At 45.8% G+C, this 21724-nt stretch overlaps 1 protein-coding gene across 4 annotated transcripts in view; it reads left to right on the top strand.

The window, feature by feature from the left end:
• LOC124789689 (septin-2) overlaps nucleotides 1-21724 on the top strand; it is a 349469-nt gene that overhangs the window by 259517 nt on the left and 68228 nt on the right. For 3 of the 4 annotated variants that reach the window (XM_047257151.1, XM_047257141.1, XM_047257133.1), the window contains exon 2: nucleotides 6450-6630. In XM_047257151.1, coding sequence (XP_047113107.1) covers nucleotides 6450-6630 — 181 coding nt within the window. The remainder of the gene's footprint in view (nucleotides 1-6449; nucleotides 6631-21724) is intronic. The other variant, XM_047257158.1, reaches the window with a different exon arrangement.

Genomic DNA, 21724 nt, shown 5'->3' with positions numbered 1-21724 from the left:
ATAACACCACGTTTTAAATACTTTGATTCCCATTTTTCCGATTTTCCCACAGTCCAAGATAAATTACCACGCATAATTCTGCGCTCCAAATGTACATTCTCAGAAATTTCTTCCTCTAATTAAGATCGATGTGTGAAGATGGTGGACTTTCTTGGGCAGGAACAATTTCTTTGCTTGTGTTAGTCTGCTTTTTACGTCTTCGTTCTTTCGTCTACCATGTGTTATTCCAAGGTGGCACAATTCCTTAACTTCGTGTATTTATGATCATCGGTTTTGATGGTAAGTTTCTCTCTAATCTCGTATCTGCTTCTCCTCATTACTTCCGCCTTCCTCCGATGTACTGTCAACTTAGTAGTGCCAGTTGTGTTGACAATTCGAGCGGCGCGGTCTGTTGTCCGACGAATTTGTAGCAATTCTGAAGCGAATGCCATGAAGTGTTTCCTTCAGTTTAGAAATCGAGTTGAACTCACTGTACGTGCCTTAACATTGTCCTGAAAAATGATGGTCAGGTCGTGTAGAAAGTGTCATCACTGTACATGTATCTGACTTACCAGTAACAGAAATATTTTTACTACGAACTGACTTTATATCGTCGACCTTGCGTTGCTGACCAGATACTTCCTTCATAACTGACTATATGGTCTTAATTTCATCCTGTTAATTAGCTACCCTGTTTGCATACCACATGCTCTTTGCCTTCCTAATAATATTTTTAAGCAGCTTACAATACTGTTTGTAATGGGCTACTGTAGCTTGATTGTGACTACTTCTAACATTTTGATATAATTACCGCTTTGTTCTACACTCCTGGAAATGGAAAAAAGAACACATTGACACCGGTGTGTCAGACCCACCATACTTGCTACGGACACTGCGAGAGGGCTGTACAAGCAATGATCACACGCACGGCACAGCGGACACACCAGGAACCGCGGTGTTGGCCGTCGAATGGCGCTAGCTGCGCAGCATTTGTGCACCGCCGCCGTCAGTGTCAGCCAGTTTGCCGTGGCATACGGAGCTCCATCGCAGTCTTTAACACTGGTAGCATGCCGCGACAGCGTGGACGTGAACCGTATGTGCAGTTGACGGACTTCGAGCGAGGGCGTATAGTGGGCATGCGGGAGGCCGGGTGGACGTACCGCCGAATTGCTCAACACGTGGGGCGTGAGGTCTCCACAGTACATCGATGTTGTCGCCAGTGGTCGGTGGAAGGTGCACGTGCCCGTCGACCTGGGACCGGACCGCAGCGACGCACGGATGCACGCCAAGACCGTAGGATCCTACGCAGTGCCGTAGGGGACCGCACCGCCACTTCCCAGCAAAATAGGGACACTGTTGCTCCTGAGGTATCGGCGAGGACCATTCGCAACCGTCTCCATGAAGCTAGGCTACGGTCCCGCACACCGTTAGGCCGTCTTCCGCTCACGCCCCAACATCGTGCAGCCCGCCTCCAGTGGTGTCGCGACAGGCGTGAATGGAGGGACGAATGGAGACGTGTCGTCTTCAGCGATGAGAGTCGCTTCTGCCTTGGTGCCAATGATGGTCGTATGCGTGTTTGGCGCCGTGCAGGTGAGCGCCACAATCAGGACTGCATACGACCGAGGCACACAGGGCCAACACCCGGCATCATGGTGTGGGGAGCGATCTCCTACACTGGCCGTACACCACTGGTGATCGTCGAGGGGACACTGAATAGTGCACGGTACATCCAAACCGTCATCGAACCCATCATTCTACCATTCCTAGACCGGCAAGGGAACTTGCTGTTCCAACAGGACAATGCACGTCCGCATGTATCCCGTGCCACCCAACGTGCTCTAGAAGGTGTAAGTCAACTACCCTGGCCAGCAAGATCTCCGGATCTGTGCCCCATTGAGCATGTTTGGGGCTGGATGAAGTGTCGTCTCACGCGGTCTGCACGTCCAGCACGAACGCTGGTCCAACTGAGGCGCCAGGTGGAAATGGCATGGCAAGCCGTTCCACAGGACTACATCCAGCATCTTTACGATTGTCTCCATGGGAGAATAGCAGCCTGCATTGCTGCGAAAGGTGGATATACACTGTACTAGTGCCGATATTGTGCATGCTCTGTTGCCTGTGTCTATGTGCCTGTGGTTCTGTCAGTGTGATCATGTGATGTATCTGGCCCCAGGAATGTGTAAATAAAGTTTCCCCTTCCTGGGACAATGAATTCACGGTGTTCTTATTTCAATTTCCAGGAGTGTATGTGATATCCTTATCCCACTAGTCAGCCACGCGGGCTGCCTATACTGCTAGTAACCCGTTTAGAACGTTCTAATGGAAAGCAACTCTCAAAGAGCATGAGAGACGTGTTAAGGAAAGCATTATATTTATCATCTATGTTATCGGCACTGTAGACATCCTGCCACTCTTGTTCCATGACAAAGTTTAAAGAACTCTCTGTTGCTGCTGGACTAACTTTCCTGCATAGTTTGTAATTATATGTGACATTTCATTTGTTTGAGTGCAAAAGCCTTTTAGTGTCAAAATTTGTGCATCATGGCCTGAAAGGCCATTCACCCTTTTACTAACAGAATCCTCATCTAGTAATGAAGAATGAATTAAAATGTTGTCTCAGTCTGCATCAGATCATATGAGTTAGGAGATCTACCAACATTCTGCACGATCACATACACAATTAATATGGAAGTCACTAGATTCTGGTACTTCCTACAAAGTGAATCAAGAACCCCCTCTAGCTTGAGCAGAAATCCTCTGAAGTCTGAGTTAGGGGACCTATAAACAACAACAACAACAACAACAACAACAACAACAATTAGAAATTTAGTTTCTCTAAATTCAACTACACCTGCATAACATTCAAATATCTGTTCAGTGCAGTGCGGTGTTACGTCTATGGACTCAAACGGAATACTGTTTTTTACACACATGGCCACTCCCTCACCCCGCAAGGAACTCCTTGAAAAACAGTCAGCTAATGTGTATCCTGGTAAAGGAAGCCTCTGAATTTTCCCATTATATAAGTGGTGCTCCGACATGCCATTAATTTCTGAGTCAATATCTATAACTAGTTCACTAGCTTTAACACTTATATTTTGATGAAATATATTAATCCCTTCTCTACTTGGACATCTTACCTCTTCTGAAGGTGATTCCTTTGTTAGAGGGACTTCGTTTTAGCAGGTATACTTAGCAGCTGACTTCAGTCTAAATAAGGTGCAGCTCTAACACCAACTACTACAGGAATTTTTCCATGAGTGATCTCATCACCATCCACTATACTGTCGCCTATAAGATTTGCCAGCCTCCCCTTCCCGTACCTATTGAGGTGCAGGCCATGCCTAGTGAAACCCGATCTACTGATAAGCTCAACTGGCACCAATGTGACCCACGCCTTCTGCCATCAGGGTCTTCTCCAGCGTCATGTTACCACGCCTAAAAGCCGCATTAAGATGAGGCCGATCATGACGCTGAAACAGTTGCTCGAAATGCATATTAGTGCTACCAGTTTGAGTAGCTATCTTTACCAGGTCACCACCTACATCATATTCCCCATCCCTATCAAGACTGTTCCCTGCTCCACCCACAATCACTGCCTGATCCTCTTTCGTGAAATTCCTACATAACTCGCCTATGCTTTCAGTCACCTGAGCCAGCCCTGCACTAGGCTTCACAATGCTTGTGACATGTACTCAATCCCCAACACTTCCTGCAACTGATGGCCCACACCTCTACTATGCGAACTACCTAGCAGCAGAACCTTCTTCTTTCTGTTAGACTTTGCAACTGACTTAGGCCTATTAACTGCTGAGGACTGTTGCATGTTTCCTTCACCTACAGCTACAAGAGGCTCCTCTCCACTCAACTCTTGACAGTTGGTCAAATCTATTGCATATACGCAAAGTACAACTGTCTGAATACCTCCTCCTCCTAGCTGCCCTCTTGCCAACTGCCAGTTCCCATTCCGCAGCACTCCTCACCCTCCTCAGCCTATCTAGTTCCTCCTTTGCGTATTGTAACTGCACCTGAAGGGCACAGATTTATGCTCCTGCTCCTCTATCAACTTACTGATTCTGCATTCCTAGGAGAGGATCTCGCTAGAATGCCCACTGGCTTCCTCACTGCATTCCCCCTAGTGAAAATAGATTGAAAAAATCCCACGCCGTAACCCACTACTCACAAGTGTGGGACTGAACAAATCCCACACTTCTCACTCACGGTAAAATTTTACAGTTACTTAAAAAGCTGAACGTCTGCGTACCGAAGTTAAATTACACTAGTAGAACTATTTATATGGCTAACAACAGTGGTTTCGAAATTCTCTCTCTACTAAGAAAAGCAACAACTTTTATTAATGCTGCTAAATCACAACTAATACCAGGACCAACAAAACTTCACACCATTTACTGTCAAAAAAAAAAAAAAAAAAAAAAAAGCAAGCGTCCGCTGGAACACTCTACGAAGTTAAAACAGTGAATGAAAATTTTACCGAAATATTTCACTAGAAACAATAAGAAACGTCAGCTGAAAACTACCGGACGAAATTTACTAAACGACTTCAGCGCACAGAAAAGTCTAAAAAACACAGTGAGCACACGTTTCCGAATGTTTATTAAACCGTTATTGCGCTACGAACAGTACGAGACACCGTTGAAAACTACCAAAATTTAATAACTTTATAACAGTGGACAAACAGCTTTCTCAGAACTTAAGAATCGCTGCAGCTGCAACTGCACACCGCGAAATGTAAACACACTACTGAGGCGTGAGTCTTGGATGAACGACGTAAGCGCACTCACCAATAACGGAACGGTCGGATCAATAACACAGAAAGAAGTTACTTCTACAGTAAATATTAAAACAAATAAACTTTAAAATAAGTAACTGAAGACAAGAACTTTATAAAATATTGATGAGCAATTTCAACAGCAGTCTAGCACACGTCACGCCACACCAAAGATATCACGCCTTAAAATTAATGTCATTTGGCATAGTCAAAAATAATAAGGAAGCAGCAAACATGCATTGTTAGACTGTGAGTCCTCCTTGTACATCTCGTGTGTGTAACATTCACCGAACTGTGTATGCAAACATAAGTCAACCTTCAATCACCTACCAAAGTTAGTACTAACTAGTTACGCACTAGTTGTATCAAAGCCACCTGCGACGCTGCAGTCGGATAGTAAGATTTTTTGAACGTTTGTCATATCATAGCAAATTCTAAAAACAGTCTTACACCTACGTTAAATAGCTGCATCTACTGAGAATTACCTACAGGAGACATTAACAATTAACGACTGTTAATGAGATTACGTTGCTGGCTGCTTTCGATTAAAATCTCGATAATGTGGACCCAGAAATGCCCATTGGACACTTTCGTGTTTTAGTTCAACACGTTCATCTTTTAAAGCGCAAAATATCTCTCTTTACTCTAAATTTTCCAGGAACCAGACTTTTTCTTCTATATGCAGTACATTCAAGTTGTCCGTGATGCTTCGTAACGAATGCTGCTCCTTCTTAAGATGTTTTGTTACCACCAATGAACCATTCTGTATTATTATGTCTTTGAACTTCATGTTTGTTTCTTCCTGTCCGACCCACATGTGAAGGGCTTATTTCAATAGTGGTAAAAGTTCATGACCTCCACTTTTCTGTCTATGATGCTTCTGAAATTAATGGTCGAAACAAACAGAAAGAAAGGTTCATCTCTAGCAAGAAGCCATGTGCTTGAATATTTCTGGTATCTAAATTGCAGATTTTTCAGTGCTCATTTAACTTTAGGACCCTGTATCTCAGAATGAACAAAAATGGACTTGTACCACTATTGAAATAAGCCCTTCTTATTTCATCTCACCTTGACATTTGTAAACGCTCCCTTTCTTCATCCAGTTTGCATTTGTGCATCTCCTTACTGATTTGTTATAAATTTGTACGATGGCTTCAGAACAGTAATACATATTTTGTCGAGCATATAAATGTAGATGTTTCGAAATGTTAGGATGACACTTTCCTTATTCTTCCAGTAGTCAAGAGTGTGAAGAACCTACCATTCGACTTTTGTCATAAACATCCACTATGAATTTTGCTTTTGGTCATTAATAAACTATTACCATTATAGTTCCTAGATTCTGTTAGGACGAGAGTTTTTCGTAAAGAACATATATAATCCGTCATAACCTTACTTTCCCCGTTTAGATGTGGCACAGAAGACAGCTCTCACAAGACACGCAGTTTTGGCGCTGACGTGTAAATGAAAACACTCACTCATGACGAGTGGGACTCAGTACAGGAATCCCATACCTGGGGCGCTGCAGTAGACTCAATCACACAAGTAGAAGACTGATACGGGAAAGTCACTCGTAAAAAAGAATCTGTGTGTGTGTGTGTGTGTGTGTGTGTGTGTTTGTGTGTGTGTATTTCAGTTGCAAGACGTGCGGTGCGCTTTTGAGTGTGCTGTTGTGTTCCAGGGAGACAGGGACTACATCGGCTTCGCGACTCTGCCGGAGCAGGTGCACCGCAAGTCGGTGAAGCGCGGCTTCGAGTTCACCCTGATGGTGGTGGGCGAGTCGGGACTCGGCAAGTCCACGCTCGTCAATAGCCTCTTCTTGTCCGACCTATACAAGGACCGGCGCGTGCCCGATGCCAACGGTAAGTGCTCTCAATTGTCCTTTGTCCTTGCCCCTCAAGTGCACAGCGTAAAGCACTCCACAGCCGAGTCGACGAACGTCATTCAGTTCACTACCGGGCACGAGGAAAGCATAGTTGTCAGTGAAGCAGTGCAGTTTGCGAAAACGCGGCCTAGGGTTTAAAACGAGCACCCAACTATACCAGGAAGCTGTGTTGACCGTTGCCTAAGTGTCAGTTTCTTTTTCCTATGTACGGTTAATTCGCCTTGGTGTCAAGTTCGATAGCAATTATGGTGGCCGAGCATGATTAAAGTTAAGGACAGGAGGGGCAGCACAACTCTATTTACATAAAAGTCGACTGCAGAGGCAAACAGATACGGCGTGTTTCAGGATCCCACCGACACACTTTGACGTATGACAGCTCGCACGAACAGTGTCATTTTTCATGAAAGAACATATCATAGTCGTAAATGCGTCCTTGAGGTTATGAGAATGGCCAACTACAATTGCAAGGAAATTACCGTCTATTATTATTTAGCGTACTCTAATAATAATTTACATCAATGGTTCAAACTATCCGCCCTGTGCCTTAATACATGCCGCACACCTTCGTATCAGTGCCCTTCAAAAACTGAAGAGCACGACTGCGTTCTGTCGAATTTAATGGAAAGCATAATGGAAATGAGCGTTTGGCGTCATTGGCCGGGAGGCCCCTTGCGGGGCAGGTCCGGCCACCTTGGTGCAGGTCTTATTACATTCGATGCCACATTGGGGGCCGTCACACTGACCAATCAGCTATCGGGGCGAACATGGAAAGCATAACTGACTCAAGATTATCAGCTCGGCTCTAGTGGCAATTAGAATAAAGTAAACCGTACTCTGGACGCTTCCCCAAAGAAAATAATCAAGGGGGCATAAAGGCAGTCAAACACACTGGCCACGCAAAAAGTCGTCCTCGTCCTATCCAGTGTTGACCAATATCGACATTTAGCTGTGCCTGCGCATCAACACGAAGTGTTGTGCGGCTCGATCACGCTGGAACCAATGCTTCTGTGCACAGCAAGCGGTAGGTAGATCAGCAGTCCAGAAATGTGGTGCACAGCAACTGCAAGCCGCCCCATTTGGACTAGATGACAGTATTACAGACCATAGAAGATGGTCAGCGCAATTCATGCCCACATGTTTACAGAGAACACGTTTTCTTTGTTGTGATTTGACGGCAACTGCATGCTGGTTCTCTGATCCAAATGTGGCTGTTGCTGCTGATAAAATACCCATCACTTGTAGAGGTGCCATAATTTGTGAATAAAACGTGAGTGGAAGGCAGTATCATTCACCATCTGGTGTATGAACAAAAACAAAAACTGCGTACGATGTGGGTAATCGGCTGATCTAAATCTAGCACCCTTTGAAGATGGTGCGCTTGTAGGTTATATTCCTGCAATATTCTCCAAACAGGTACGTGACCTGTTCCCATAGCACAGGCCCCTTGAAGTTTCTTTGCTAACTGTGCGGATCACTTCACCTTCAAACTCTGGTGTTCTCACATCACGCATACCACCATCAACGTGCCGAGGACGCAAACTCCGATTCTCGTAAACGTCCATGAATCTAGCGAAGGTAATGTAGTGTGGCTATCTTCTGTTAGGGAACCGTTTTTCGTTCATAGTGAGAGCTGCTTTCATTTCCCCATGCATTGCCTTAACACACAAACACGTCATTTAGCTCGTCAAATACATACTCCATGTTTCATTGGATACTAACAGCAAGAAAATCTGATTTCAGGGTTAGAAAGACGCATGCCACCGAAGTTACAGCATTACAACAACACGAGCTGAGTAACAGGACTGGTATTACTCCACAGAATAAAACCGCCTCACTAGGAGATGCAGGTCGCTGAGCGGTAGTGCACATCATGGCCATGCGCGTACTCGGCGGACCAAAACATGTTCTTTTTGTAACAAACAATTATCGCCTTGTTTTATCATCCCTTGAAGTTCGTTGGTGAGGTTCTGAAATTCCGTGTACAACGCTTCATACAGACCCGTAAAAATACTTACCAGGGAGACTCACATCTGAAAAACTAGAAAGTGCTGTTGCTATAGATAATTATTGGCTAATGGATCGGCAACTACAATTGGTCGCTAAGAAAAAATTTACACAAGAAATCACGGAGCATGTACGAAAATAGAATCTTGCGTGAGAAACAGGGGACCAGAGATTGAAATTCTGCCTAGAGATGGTACAAGGCAGAACAACGTCGAAGATTACCTTAGCCGCGGTGTAGGTGCGTCTTTGGTCCTGGTATGGTCGTAATTGTGAGCTTCAATCGTAATTCCGGTGTATTTAATTATGCGACCAGAGACCAACAAGATTATAAACTGTTTTGTTCGACAGAACTCGCAAACTTGCCTGAACTTCTTAGGACTTAGGCACTCCCGTAAAGCGGTGCAACATGTCACCTAAGCTGTAGGCGAATATGGCCGGGGGACGATTGTATTAACCGCTTCGACGCGTTTTGCCTGCTGATCAAACCAGCAGAATGAGACCGACCGCTAGCTAACTTTGGGTGCCATTTAAAGCTTCGGCACTCGAAGAAAACAACGGAGTCCAACATGGGAGAAGTGCTACGTTTTGCAGCCAATCTGAGTTCCTATTCACACATTTGCAGGGAAGGCTGCTCAGGCCCTTTAGGTCGGCAAACACTAATGTCGCCTAGGAATTGCCCTTGATGTAGAATTCACGAGACAGCGTTTTAATTTTCCCAGGGGCGCAATTTTTACGGAACACGCTAAAAAACGGACCAATTCGTCCATTATTAATCATCTTAATATACCCAGGCGCCTTTTTTCTTGTGTCAACCAAAAGATTTGCAAGTTATATGACCTTATTGTTAGAAGACATGGAGAGAACTAAAAAGAAAATCTAGGAAGGATAGATCGAGCAGATGAGACTGAGGGGGAGAGAAGCATACAGGTTGATAGAACAGATAAAGATTTCCAGTCTACCTCTTCAGCAGGATATAAGAGGAACTGGTAACGCTAAGGAGGGCGACATTGGGTTCATAGGATCATGGCGCTCAGTAATCAGAACGACGACTTTTGATGGTGGTCGTGGTGAAGAAGACCTACATATTATTACTACGTAATAAGGGAGCCGGGGACTTCAACTTGCCAGGTATAGATTGTGAGTGTTGTGCCATCAAGACTGGCGCCAGAGGCAGGAAATCGTGTGGCATTGTTCTGGATGTCTTGTCCGAAAATTACCTTGAGCAGACCGTTAGAGAACTAACTCGTGAGGATAACGTCTTAGACCTCCTGGCAACAAACAGACCTGAACTTATCGAATCAGTTAACGTAGAGGAAGGTATCAGTGGTCATAAGACTGTGACAGCATCTATGACGACGGGTCCTACAAGGAATGTTAAGAAAGGTAGGAAGATATATTTGCTCAGCAAGGCTGACAGGATACACATTTCAGAATATCTCAGCAGTCAGCATCAAGTATTCGGTTATGAGGACGGAGATGTGGAGAACAAATGGAAAAAAATTCAAAGGCGTCATACAATATGCCCTAGACAAGTATATTCCGAGTAATATTTTAAGGGATGGGAAATATCCACCATGGTTTAATAGCCGTGCTAGAAAAGCGCTACGTAAACAAAATGCACTTCATATCAGATTCAAGAGAAGTAAAAGGTGAACAAAGCGAAAATGAGCGTAAGGAAAGCAATAAGAGAAGCGTTCAATGATTTTGAAAGTAAGACGTTGTCAACCGTCCTTAGTAAAAACCCTAAGAGATTTTGGTCGTACGTAAAATCAGTAAGTGGGTCAAAATCATCTATTCATTCTCTCAGCGGTCACACCGGTACCGAAACGGAGAGAAGGCCGAAATACTGAATTCGGCCTTCCGAAGTTGTTTCACCGCGGAAGATCGTAACACTATCCCTCCTTTCAATCTTCGTGCGAACGTCTAAATGGCAGATATTGAGATACGCGATCGCGGAATTGAAAAGCAGCTACAATCGCTTAGTAGTGGAAAGGCTTCAGGATCAGACGAGATAACTATAAGATTATATAAACATTATGTGGAAGAACTTGCCCGCCTTTTAGCAGTAATTTATCGTAGATCGCTTGAGCAACGAAAGGTACCTAACGACTGGAAAAAAGCGCAGATCATTCCCGTTTTTACGGAAGGCCGTAAGACAGATCCACACAATTATAGACCTATATCTGTTGTAGAATTATGGGGCATGTTTTATGCTCAAGAATTATGACGTTCTTGGAAAATGAACATCTCCTCTATAAAAATCAACATGAATTCCGCAGAGATTCCGCGAAACTCAGCTCGCTCTGTTCCTCCATGAGATTCACAGCGCAGTGGACAACGGCACTCATGCTGACGCCGTGTTCCTTGATTTCAGTAAGGTATTTGACACCGTCCCGCACTGCCGTTAAATGATAAAAATTCGAGCTTACGGAGTATCGGAGCAGACCTGCGATTTGATTCAAGACTTTTTGCAGATAGAACTCAACACGTCGCTCTTAATGGAACTACACTCCTGGAAATGGAAAAAAGAACACATTGACACCGATGTGTCAGTCCCACCATACTTGCTCCGGACACTGCGAGAGGGCTGTACAAGCAATGATCACACGCACGGCACAGCGGACACACCAGGAACCGCGGTGTTGGCCGTCCAATGGCGCTAGCTGCGCAGCATTTGTGCACCGCCGCCGTCAGTGTCAGCCAGTTTGCCGTGGCATACGGAGCTCCATCGCAGTCTTTAACACTGGTAGCATGCCGCGACAGCGTGGACGTGAACCGTATGTGCAGTTGACGGACTTTGAGCGAGGGAGTATAGTGGGCATGCGGGAGGCCGGGTGGACGTACCGCCGAATTGCTCAACACGTGGGGCGTGAGGTCTCCACAGTACATCGATGTTGTCGCCAGTGGTCGGCGGAAGGTGCACGTGCCCATCGACCTGGGACCGGACCGCAGCGACGCACGGATGCACGCCAAGACCGTAGGATCCTACGCAGTGCCATAGGGGACCGCACCGCCACTTCCCAGCAAATTAGGGACACTGTTGCTCCTGGGGTATCGGCGAGGACCATTCGCAACCGTCTCCATGAAGCTAGGCTACGGTCCCGCACACCGTTAGGCCGTCTTCCGCTCACGCCCCAACATCGTGCAGCCCGCCTCCAGTGGTGTCGCGACAGGCGTGAATGGAGGGACGAATGGAGACGTGTCGTCTTCAGCGATGAGAGTCGCTTCTGCCTTGGTGCCAATGATGGTCGTATGCGTGTTTGGCGCCGTGCAGGTGAGCGCCACAATCAGGACTGCATACGACCGAGGCACACAGGGCCAACACCCGGCATCATGGTGTGGGGAGCGATCTCCTACACTGGCCGTACACCACTGGTGATCGTCGAGGGGACACTGAATAGTGCACGGTACATCCAAACCGTCATCGAACCCATCGTTCTACCATTCCTAGACCGGCAAGGGAACTTGCTGTTCCAACAGGACAATGCACGTCCGCATGTATCCCGTGCCACCCAACGTGCTCTAGAAGGTGTAAATCAACTACCCTGGCCAGCAAGATCTCCGGATCTGTGCCCCATTGAGCATGGTCGGGACTGGATGAAGCGTCGTCTCACGCGGTCTGCACGTCCAGCACGAACGCTGGTCCAACTGAGGCGCCAGGTGGAAATGGCATGGCAAGCCGTTCCACAGGACTACATCCATCATCTCTACGATCGTCTCCATGGGAGAATAGCAGCCTGCATTGCTGCGAAAGGTGGATATACACTGTACTAGTGCCGACATTGTGCATGCTCTGTTGCCTGTGTCTATGTGCCTGTGGTTCTGTCAGTGTGATCATGTGATGTATCTGACCCCAGGAATGTGTCAATAAAGTTTCCCCTTCCTGTGACAATGAATTCACGGTGTTCTTATTTCAACTTCCAGAAGTGTACATCGGCAGATGTAAAGGTAATATCCGGAGTGCCACAGGGAGGTGTGATAGGACAGTTGCTGTTCACGATATATATAAATGATGTAGTAGAAAGCGTCGGATGCTCTTTAAGGATATTCGCAGATGATGCAGGTGTTTATACCAAAGTAGCAACGCCAGAAGATAGTACGAATTTGCAGAACGACCTGCAGAGAATTGATGAATGGTGCAGGCTCTGACAGTTGACCCCGAATGTAAATAAACGTAACAAACTACGCATAGATAGGAAAAGAAATCCACTACTGTACAGCTATACTATTGATGACAAACAGCCAGAGACAGCGTCTGCCGTAAAATATCTAGGCGTGACTATCCAGAGCGACCTTAAGTGGAATGACCATATAAAACAGATAGTGGGAAAAGCAGACACCAGACTCAGATTCATCGGAAGAATCTTAAGGAAATGTAACTCATCCACGAAAGAAGTGGCTTATAAGGCGCTTGCTCGCCCGATTTTTGAGTATTGTTCATCTATCGGCACGTTTCTTCACGGGATCGTTTAGATGGCGAGAGAGCGTTACGGAGATACTAAACAAACTCCACTGGCAACCGTTACAAGAGAGGCGTTGTGCATCACGGACAGATTTGCTACTGCAGTTTCGGGACAGCATTTTTGAGGAGGAGTCAGACAACATACTACTTCCCCTCACATACATCTCGCGTATTGACCACGAGGAGAAAATGCGAGAAATTAGAGCCAATGTATAGAGGCTTTAACGACAATCATTCTTCCCACGCACTATTCGCGAGTGGAACAGGGTTGGAGGGATCAGATAGTGGTACCGAAAGTACCCTCCGCTACACACAATTAGGTGGCTTGCGGAGTATGATGTAGATGTACGTAGAATATCTCGCCTGCCCTAGCATCACACATAAAATTAGTGATAAAAATCAAGCAATCATTAATAAGTTTAAGTTTCTGTTATCTGTGGACTCAATGGAATGCTATGCTTTTTGTTACTCTAATTGTCATAGATGGATTAAATTTCGCTACCATTGGAGGGTGTGGCATAAACCAGTATAAAATTACTTGTAAGTGCCCATTTCACACTTCGAAACTCCGTTTCTCCAGTGATAGCTTGCAGGTCACATATGGACTGTCTGCTGTTGCCAATGCGGCACAACAAAGCGTCAGCTCTTACGCATTTTTCGAGGAATGCCCTTTGATAAATTCATATTTGAGGTGGCCGATAAATACAACGAGACATCTAAAAATGGCTCTGAACACTATGGGACTTAACTTCTGAGGTCATCAGTCGCCTAGAATTTAGAACTGCTTAAACCTAACTAACCTAAGGACATCACAGACATCCATGCCCGAGGCAGGATTCGAACCTGCGACCGTAGCGGTCGCGCGGTTCCAGACTGTAGCGCCTAGAACCGCTCGGCCACTTCGGCCGGCCGAGACATCTACAAAAAGATAACACATTGATATGTTTATTTACAACATGTTCATGTAATAACCGAAATGCTGTGGGCCGCTCTGTGGTGATGAGGTATGTACAATAATACACTCCTGGAAATGGAAAAAAGAACACATTGACACCGGTGTGTCAGACCCACCATACTTGCTCCGGACACTGCGAGAGGGCTGTACAAGCAATGATCACACGCACGGCACAGCGGACACACCAGGAACCGCGGTGTTGGCTGTCGAATGGCGCTAGCTGCGCAGCATTTGTGCACCGCCGCCGTCAGTGTCAGCCAGTTTGCCGTGGCATACGGAGCTCCATCGCAGTCTTTAACACTGGTAGCATGCCGCGACAGCGTGGACGTGAACCGTACGTGCAGTTGACGGACTTTGAGCGAGGGCGTATAGTGGGCATGCGGGAGGCCGGGTGGACGTACCGCCGAATTGCTCAACACGTGGGGCGTGAGGTCTCCACAGTACATCGATGTTGTCGCCAGTGGTCGGCGGAAGGTGCACGTGCCCGTCGACCTGGGACCGGACCGCAGCGATGCACGGATGCACGCCAAGACCATAGGATCCTACGCAGTGCCGTAGGGGACCGCACCGCCACTTCCCAGCAAATTAGGGACACTGTTGCTCCTGGGGTATCGGCGAGGACCATTCGCAACCGTCTCCATGAAGCTGGGCTATGGTCCCGCACACCGTTAGGCCGTCTTCCGCTCACGCCCCAACATCGTGCAGCCCGCCTCCAGTGGTGTCGCGACAGGCGTGAATGGAGGGACGAATGGAGACGTGTCGTCTTCAGCGATGAGAGTCGCTTCTGCCTTGGTGCCAATGATGGTCGTATGCGTGTTTGGCGCCGTGCAGGTGAGCGCCACAATCAGGTATGCATACGACCGAGGCACACAGGGCCAACACCCGGCATCATGGTGTGGGGAGCAATCTCCTACACTGACCGTACACCACTGGTGATCGTCGAGGGGACACTGAATAGTGCACGGTACATCCAAACCGTCATCGAACCCATCGTTCTACCATTCCTAGACCGGCAAGGGAACTTGCTGTTCCAACGGGACAATGCACGTCCGCATGTATCCCGTGCCACCCAACGTGCTCTAGAAGGTGTAAGTCAACTACCCTGGCCAGCAAGATCTCCGGATCTGTCCCCCATTGAGCATGTTTGGGACTGGATGAAGCGTCGTCTCACGCGGTCTGCACGTCCAGCACGAACGCTGGTCCAACTGAGGCGCCAGGTGGAAATGGCATGGCAAGCCGTTCCACAGGACTACATCCAGCATCTCTACGATCGTCTCCATGGGAGAATAGCAGCCTGCATTGCTGCGAAAGGTGGATATACACTGTACTAGTGCCGACATTGTGCATGCTCTGTTGCCTGTGTCTATGTGCCTGTGGTTCTGTCAGTGTGATCATGTGATGTATCTGACCCCAGGAATGTGTCAATAAAGTTTCCCCTTCCTGGGACAATGAATTCACGGTGTTCTTATTTCAATTTCCAGGAGTGTAGTAATGTTCTCGATGAAAACAAATAGCCCTGAATGGTGATATTCTCAACGTAAGACACTGACACGTAATAAAATGTAGCGTCATGACACATTGGTGTATTGTCCTCACAGCAGTCTTACGTACTAATGTTGGTAAATCTTTAAGTTCAATGAATCTCTGGGGCCAAGCTCGGAATCCGGCTGCGTTAAAATACCGGCCGGCCAATCAGACTCGTAGGCAGTGAGGTCATGTGACCGTACCGTCATCTGGTGGCGTTTGAGTGCCTCCTCCCCCCTCCCCCCATTCTGAAACGGCGAGCGACAGTAGAGCGAGCTGGTGGGAGGCTTAAAAAGTGTCCCCTCCTGCTTAGCTACGAGGGGCAGTCCACTCAACTGAATTGTCACTGCCGCAGTTCTAGGTTCTAGGAGCTTCAGTCCGGAACCGCGCGACTGCTACGGTCGCAGGTTCGAATCATGCCTCGGACATGGATGTGTGTGATGTCTTTAGGTTAGTTAGGTTTAAGTAGTTCTACGTTCTAGCGGACTGATTACCTCAGATGTTAAGTCCCATAGTTCTCAGAGCCATTTGAACCATTTGCACATGTGTATTACAGACATTTCAGACATACGAAACAAGATTACAGAATACAGCCTTTCACGCCATTTGTTCACATGTGGGAAAAAGCACAGTCATTTTACGTTCGCCAACAACAAGCTGTATTTCAAGAGGAAGTTCTTGTTTTGTGCACTATGGCAGGTCCCGTTTTACCAGAGTGATCCTATATCGCACTGGCGTTAACAAAACGTAAAAAAAAAAAATCATGAGCGTGCCGTATAACAGAACGTCACCTAGTAGAGAACCTTATAACATTCCACCGATACATCGAAAACAAATACCATATGCACGCTGACATCTGACATTTTTGCTCCATAACTGGCCTCTAGCGACCTACGTGTAAAGTTTCTGCCACCCAGCAGACCATCATTCACAATAGCAGCAGATTCTTGTGCTGTAATTCTGTAAGCAATTTGGTCACCAGAGAACAGCCTGTTTCATGCAATTTACTCACATGTTGGAAAATACACTACCTTTACTAAGTTCCACAACTAGCGATAACTCAAGTGATGGGTACTTTATAATTAGACGTTATAAAGTATGAAACAAGATACGACTTGTGGTAATACATATTTTTAAACACACAATCGTTATGATAATAATAAAAACCGTCATGACTCCATGAGAATATGTACAGTCGATTTCGATTAGTTTTATGAGCGAAATCTTTATAGTTTGTGAGCATTCGACATGTCCAAATTACAAATTGTCAAGTTCGAGGACATTACTATGAAATACCGATAGAGACCAACAGCTATACAGTCATTTTATTACATTAGAGAGCATTCTTCCTCATTGTTATTTTTTACCATCCAGAATCGGTTAAAATATGAAACATCTGCATCCAAACTTTAACCAGTTGTACTACTTCTTGTAAAATAACCTCTTATAAAATTTTTGCGTATCTTTCTCTTCTTATATAACAAAAAACAAATGCTGTCTGCATGTTGACATCAAGCACATTACAGGTACACACATTGGTCCACTGGAGCAGGTGGCCAGTGGTCGAAGTCACTTGCAAAGACCTGTGTGAAGTTTTGTTTTCCTGTACTGGAGGGAGACCATCTCCCACAGACTATCAGTGGGAAGAGAGGGTTTCTGTATTGATCTTTCAGAAGCAGTTTTACGATGTTTTTTAAGTATAACACATCCAAGAAGTGTATGACTATAACTTCGTACATCACCATACATTTTGTTTTTCTACCATGACTTCAAGGTCTGTCTCAGGTGCAGAAAATAGAGCAAATGTACTGCATCTGTAGAATATATGATTGTAAGGGACTAGGTGCATCTGAGAACAGTGCTACACTATACTGTCCGCCTACTGTGCTGTTCTATCTCATAAATAAGAATAAAATGCATGAAAACTGTCTCTCTCCATTCAACAGACATCTAGCACACAAATAGTGGAATTGGGATCATCATGTTCTGTCATTGTTGATCTTTAAGAATATAAAAGGTGTGATAGGCACAGCAGGATGCCTTGGTTTGTTGTTATTAGTGGAGACTCTAGACAATATTTTCATGAAATATCGGTAATATAATGTGCATCGAAGATATTATGCTCTTTAGCAGGAGTAATTTAAATGTGCTTACAACTCCTACAGAAACCTTTCGTGAAGAGTTTTTCACTACTTGCAGGGCTGTAGCACTGTCGGAAATAAGGTACGAGTGGTTGAAATCGAGACTTCACGATTGGTAACAGGTATGCATAGTCTCTCTGTGTATGTGTGTAGAGCTATCAGCTGCAGATGGTTGTGGTTCGAATGCACAACTTGCTAACTGTTCATCTATAAATTATGCAGCCGGGGAGACGCGCTCTGTTAGTAGGGAGAAGGGAAGCTCTTACGGCATAGGATGCTAAGTGCAGTTGACACACTGTCAACTAAGAAATGTCTTATTACTAGGGTAAAACAATACCTGAACACAGAACATTATTATCATCATGATTGTTCTTTTTATTAATAGATGCTCGCTTCTAAGAGGTGTGTCGACGTTAAATACAATTGTTACCGTGAAATGTCTTCTGCCTTAGAATGATGAGTGCTTGTGGGGGCGCGTGCTGGTGGCGTAGAGCATGTCTTACAGGCAGTCACAACTGCTCTTTCAGACAACCAACTCATGGTCAGGGTTGCTGTCATTTATCTCGCTTTGTTCTGTAGCCTGCCAGTGTCGAGGCCTATTGTGTATGTCTAGCTTTTGTCGGCATCAATAGCGCTGACAGCCTTCAGCCATGTGTTCCACTGTGGACTCAGGACTGTGCTTCCAGTTACGGCTGGGCGAGGAGAGGGGGTGGCAGCTGCACATTTCCTAACCTGCGGATGTACAAAAAACCGATGTGGAAAATTCTCTGGGATTTTGTTGGTGCTCCAGGGGGCCAGTCTTTCTGGGAAATACATTTAACAGATTGCATGAAGCGTCCGTTTCATGTCTCTCTTCATCTGTGACTGATTTCCGCAGATCAGAGATGGTATGTCACTGCCTCGAGATGGATCTCTTCAGCGACGGGATACACCAGGCCTGTATCCCTACCTACAGTGGGGGGAGGGAGGAATGGTGAGTGGGAGGTAAGACTGGCTCTAAGCTGGTTACTTCATGACCACACGTCAAGGGGAACACACATGTAACTGCCGCTGGTGCTATCTTTTGGGATCGGTTTTTGCACTAATTACGCTATGATGATTTTCTCAATCCCAGTACATGTATTGCATTATGACATGTTTTTTACTTGTGCTGGATTTTTTCACAACAATTTCAATGTGCATTTAGAACAGTGAATCTATCAGCAGTTGTGATAGTATGTACTGGCCGTCCAGAATTTCGAACACCATTGTTGCAGGGTGATTGTCAAGCAATGCAGTGGGAGCCATCTTTAGTGAAATCAGGCGTCAAGTAGCGATAGAGTGAGTCCTCAGCTGTATGCTTACGGGTAACACACTTATTAAACTGTCGTTAGTTGAACACATTTCCTGCCAAAACTAATGATACTACCTTCCAATCCTGCCTTTTTCTCGCTAGCTTTTAGGTGAAGGGATCATCCTATATAGAGTATGAGTATGTCTGCCACTAGTTTGGAGTGGTATTATGGATTTTTTTTCCCGCTGGATAACGCTAGTTGTATGACATAGTCACTTTTTGATCTATATTGCGATTTTAGCCGCTGCTTGCGTAGCACTATGCATACAGACGTTTAATTAGGCTCGATCTTTGATTAATTATGTAATTACGCTCGATCTTACTCCAGTTTCCGATCGAAAATAAATAAAGTACACTAATTTAACATTCCTCTCCTGCAGCTGTACAGTTTCCCTGCATATGGAGGTTCACTTGGTCTTTCTGGTCGGAAGGGCTGGGGTTAGAGTCCTGGAAAGAGCACCTGCCATTTTGAATTTCGCGCCAATTCCATGGTGAGGTGGGTTGAGACTTTAGTTAATCTCTGGGACCAAGAAATTCCCGGCATTTTTGAAATTCCCACAATTTTTTGAATTTCCCGCCAAAATTTGAAATGCCCCCAAAATTGGAGGGGGAGGGGGGGGTGTCGTGAAAATCCATGACATCATCCAATGGGGTGGTGAGGTTGGAGTGGGGAAGTAATTAATTGATCAATTTACTTAATTTTGCGTACAATTTGGTAGCAAAATTGCACCCAGAGCTCAATTGCCCCTTTACTGGCCTTTCATCCCTGTATCAGTGTGGATTCCAGAACATACAATATACAACTGACGATTTACTCAGATTGGAAACATCAATCTGACAAGCTTTTTCTAAACTCCGGCACCTTGTTGCGGCCTTCTTTGATCTACATAAGGCATATGACTCGGCTTGGCGCCATCACATTTTAGTTACCCTCCATGACTGTGGCTTTCATGGCCCCCTTCAGATTTTTATCCACAACTTTTTATCTTACTGGCTCCCCCATCCTAGAGTTCACAGTTCTCTGTGTCTCTTGGATTCAGGAGAACAGTTCACACAGGGTTCTGCGTTAAGTATCACACTCTTCTTCATCGCCATCAATGGGCTTGTAACCTCTGATGGGCCTCTGGTTACCCCAGCATTGTATGTTGTTGATTTTTTGCGTCTGGTGCAGCTCCCACTCAGTAGCTTATCTGCTGAATGCCAGCTCTAAGGCGCCATCTGTTGGGCCTTTGCATGGGCCCTTTCCCATGGCGTCCAATTTTCTCCCTCCAAAACGAGGGTAATGCATTTTTGTCATTGACCCACAGTGCACCCTGATTCAGAACATTACGCAGGCGACCAGCGCCTAGATGTTGTAGCACAGTCCCATATCTTGGGCCTTATTTCTATAAAAAAACTAACGTGGCTGCCCTATATTCGCCACCTGATGATTACCTGCATGCGGAAGTTTAATGCTCTCTGCTTCCTGGCTCATGCATCTTGGGGTGCAGGCTGTGCTATTCTTCTCCATATTTACTGTGCTGTAGTTTTGTCCAGACTAAATTATGATCATATGGCTCAGCGGCCCCTTCCACTCTGAAACTACTTGACCCTGTTCATCATTATGGAGTGCATCTGGCTAACAGTGTCTTTCACACTAGTCTCAACAACAGTCTCCTTGCAAAAGTGGGGATTGCCCTCTACAAAAATGCTGGAGCCAATTCTTGGTTTCTTGCACAATTGCCATTCCACAATTCCTTGACCATCCAGTGTACCCCTCCTCTTTGCAAAGAGGAACATATCCTTCCCGATAAACCACCCTTTTGTGGGGTTGATGGCTGGAATGTGTCTCACTTCCCTCTGTTGTGATCTCCATCTCCACTCACTGGGATGTGTCCCATGTTTTTCCTCCCTTACTGGCACCTTAGATGGTGCCTAGACCACGGATTAGGACCAATCTATTCCAGGGTCCTACAGTCTCTGTCACCCCTATGATGTTTTGGTAGCTTGCTGTTCCCCACTTGCAGAGGTCTGTGGTGCTATTGTCTTCTACAATGTCAGTTCTATAACAATAAGGCAGAACACACTTTCACACTCCTACTGGCATCGAACACCATTTACTGCCAGGAGCATGTAGTGTGTTCACAGCAGAGCTGCTAGCCATTAACAGGGCCCTCCATTTTGTTACTCAGGTCTTCCTTCACAGTGTTTTAATATGTACCAACTCAATGAACAGCCTGCAGGCTATAAATCAATGCTGCTCTTGTCATGCTTTGTCTGTGCTATCCATGATCTATATACCCTTCGCCTTGCCACCTGCTCAGTTGTCTTTCACTGGGTCCCATGTCATGGGGGCATCCCAGGGAATGAACCATTTTTCTAGAGAGGCAGATACATGTCCCATTCTGTTTCATGATTCCAGGTGCAGATGTGTGGATACACATCAAATCTCTCTTAGCCAAAATGTGGAATGACATCTGGTGCACGAATGCTTTCAGTAATAAACTCCACACAATTAAGGAGACTATTGCAGTTTGGTGCTCTTCCTGTTTCCTACATTAAATTGGTTTATATATTCAGTTACAATATTTTGCTTTACTCCTGGAGCAGGGTAGGGTGGTATGTGGTTGGGGCCTCACTTCGTGTTTTCTGAATCTGAGACTCATAACCACT

This window comes from Schistocerca piceifrons, chromosome 1, assembly GCF_021461385.2.
Source record: "Schistocerca piceifrons isolate TAMUIC-IGC-003096 chromosome 1, iqSchPice1.1, whole genome shotgun sequence".
In the NCBI taxonomy this organism is placed as follows: Eukaryota; Metazoa; Arthropoda; class Insecta; order Orthoptera; family Acrididae; genus Schistocerca; species Schistocerca piceifrons.
This window is presented reverse-complemented; position numbering and strand designations above follow the sequence as displayed.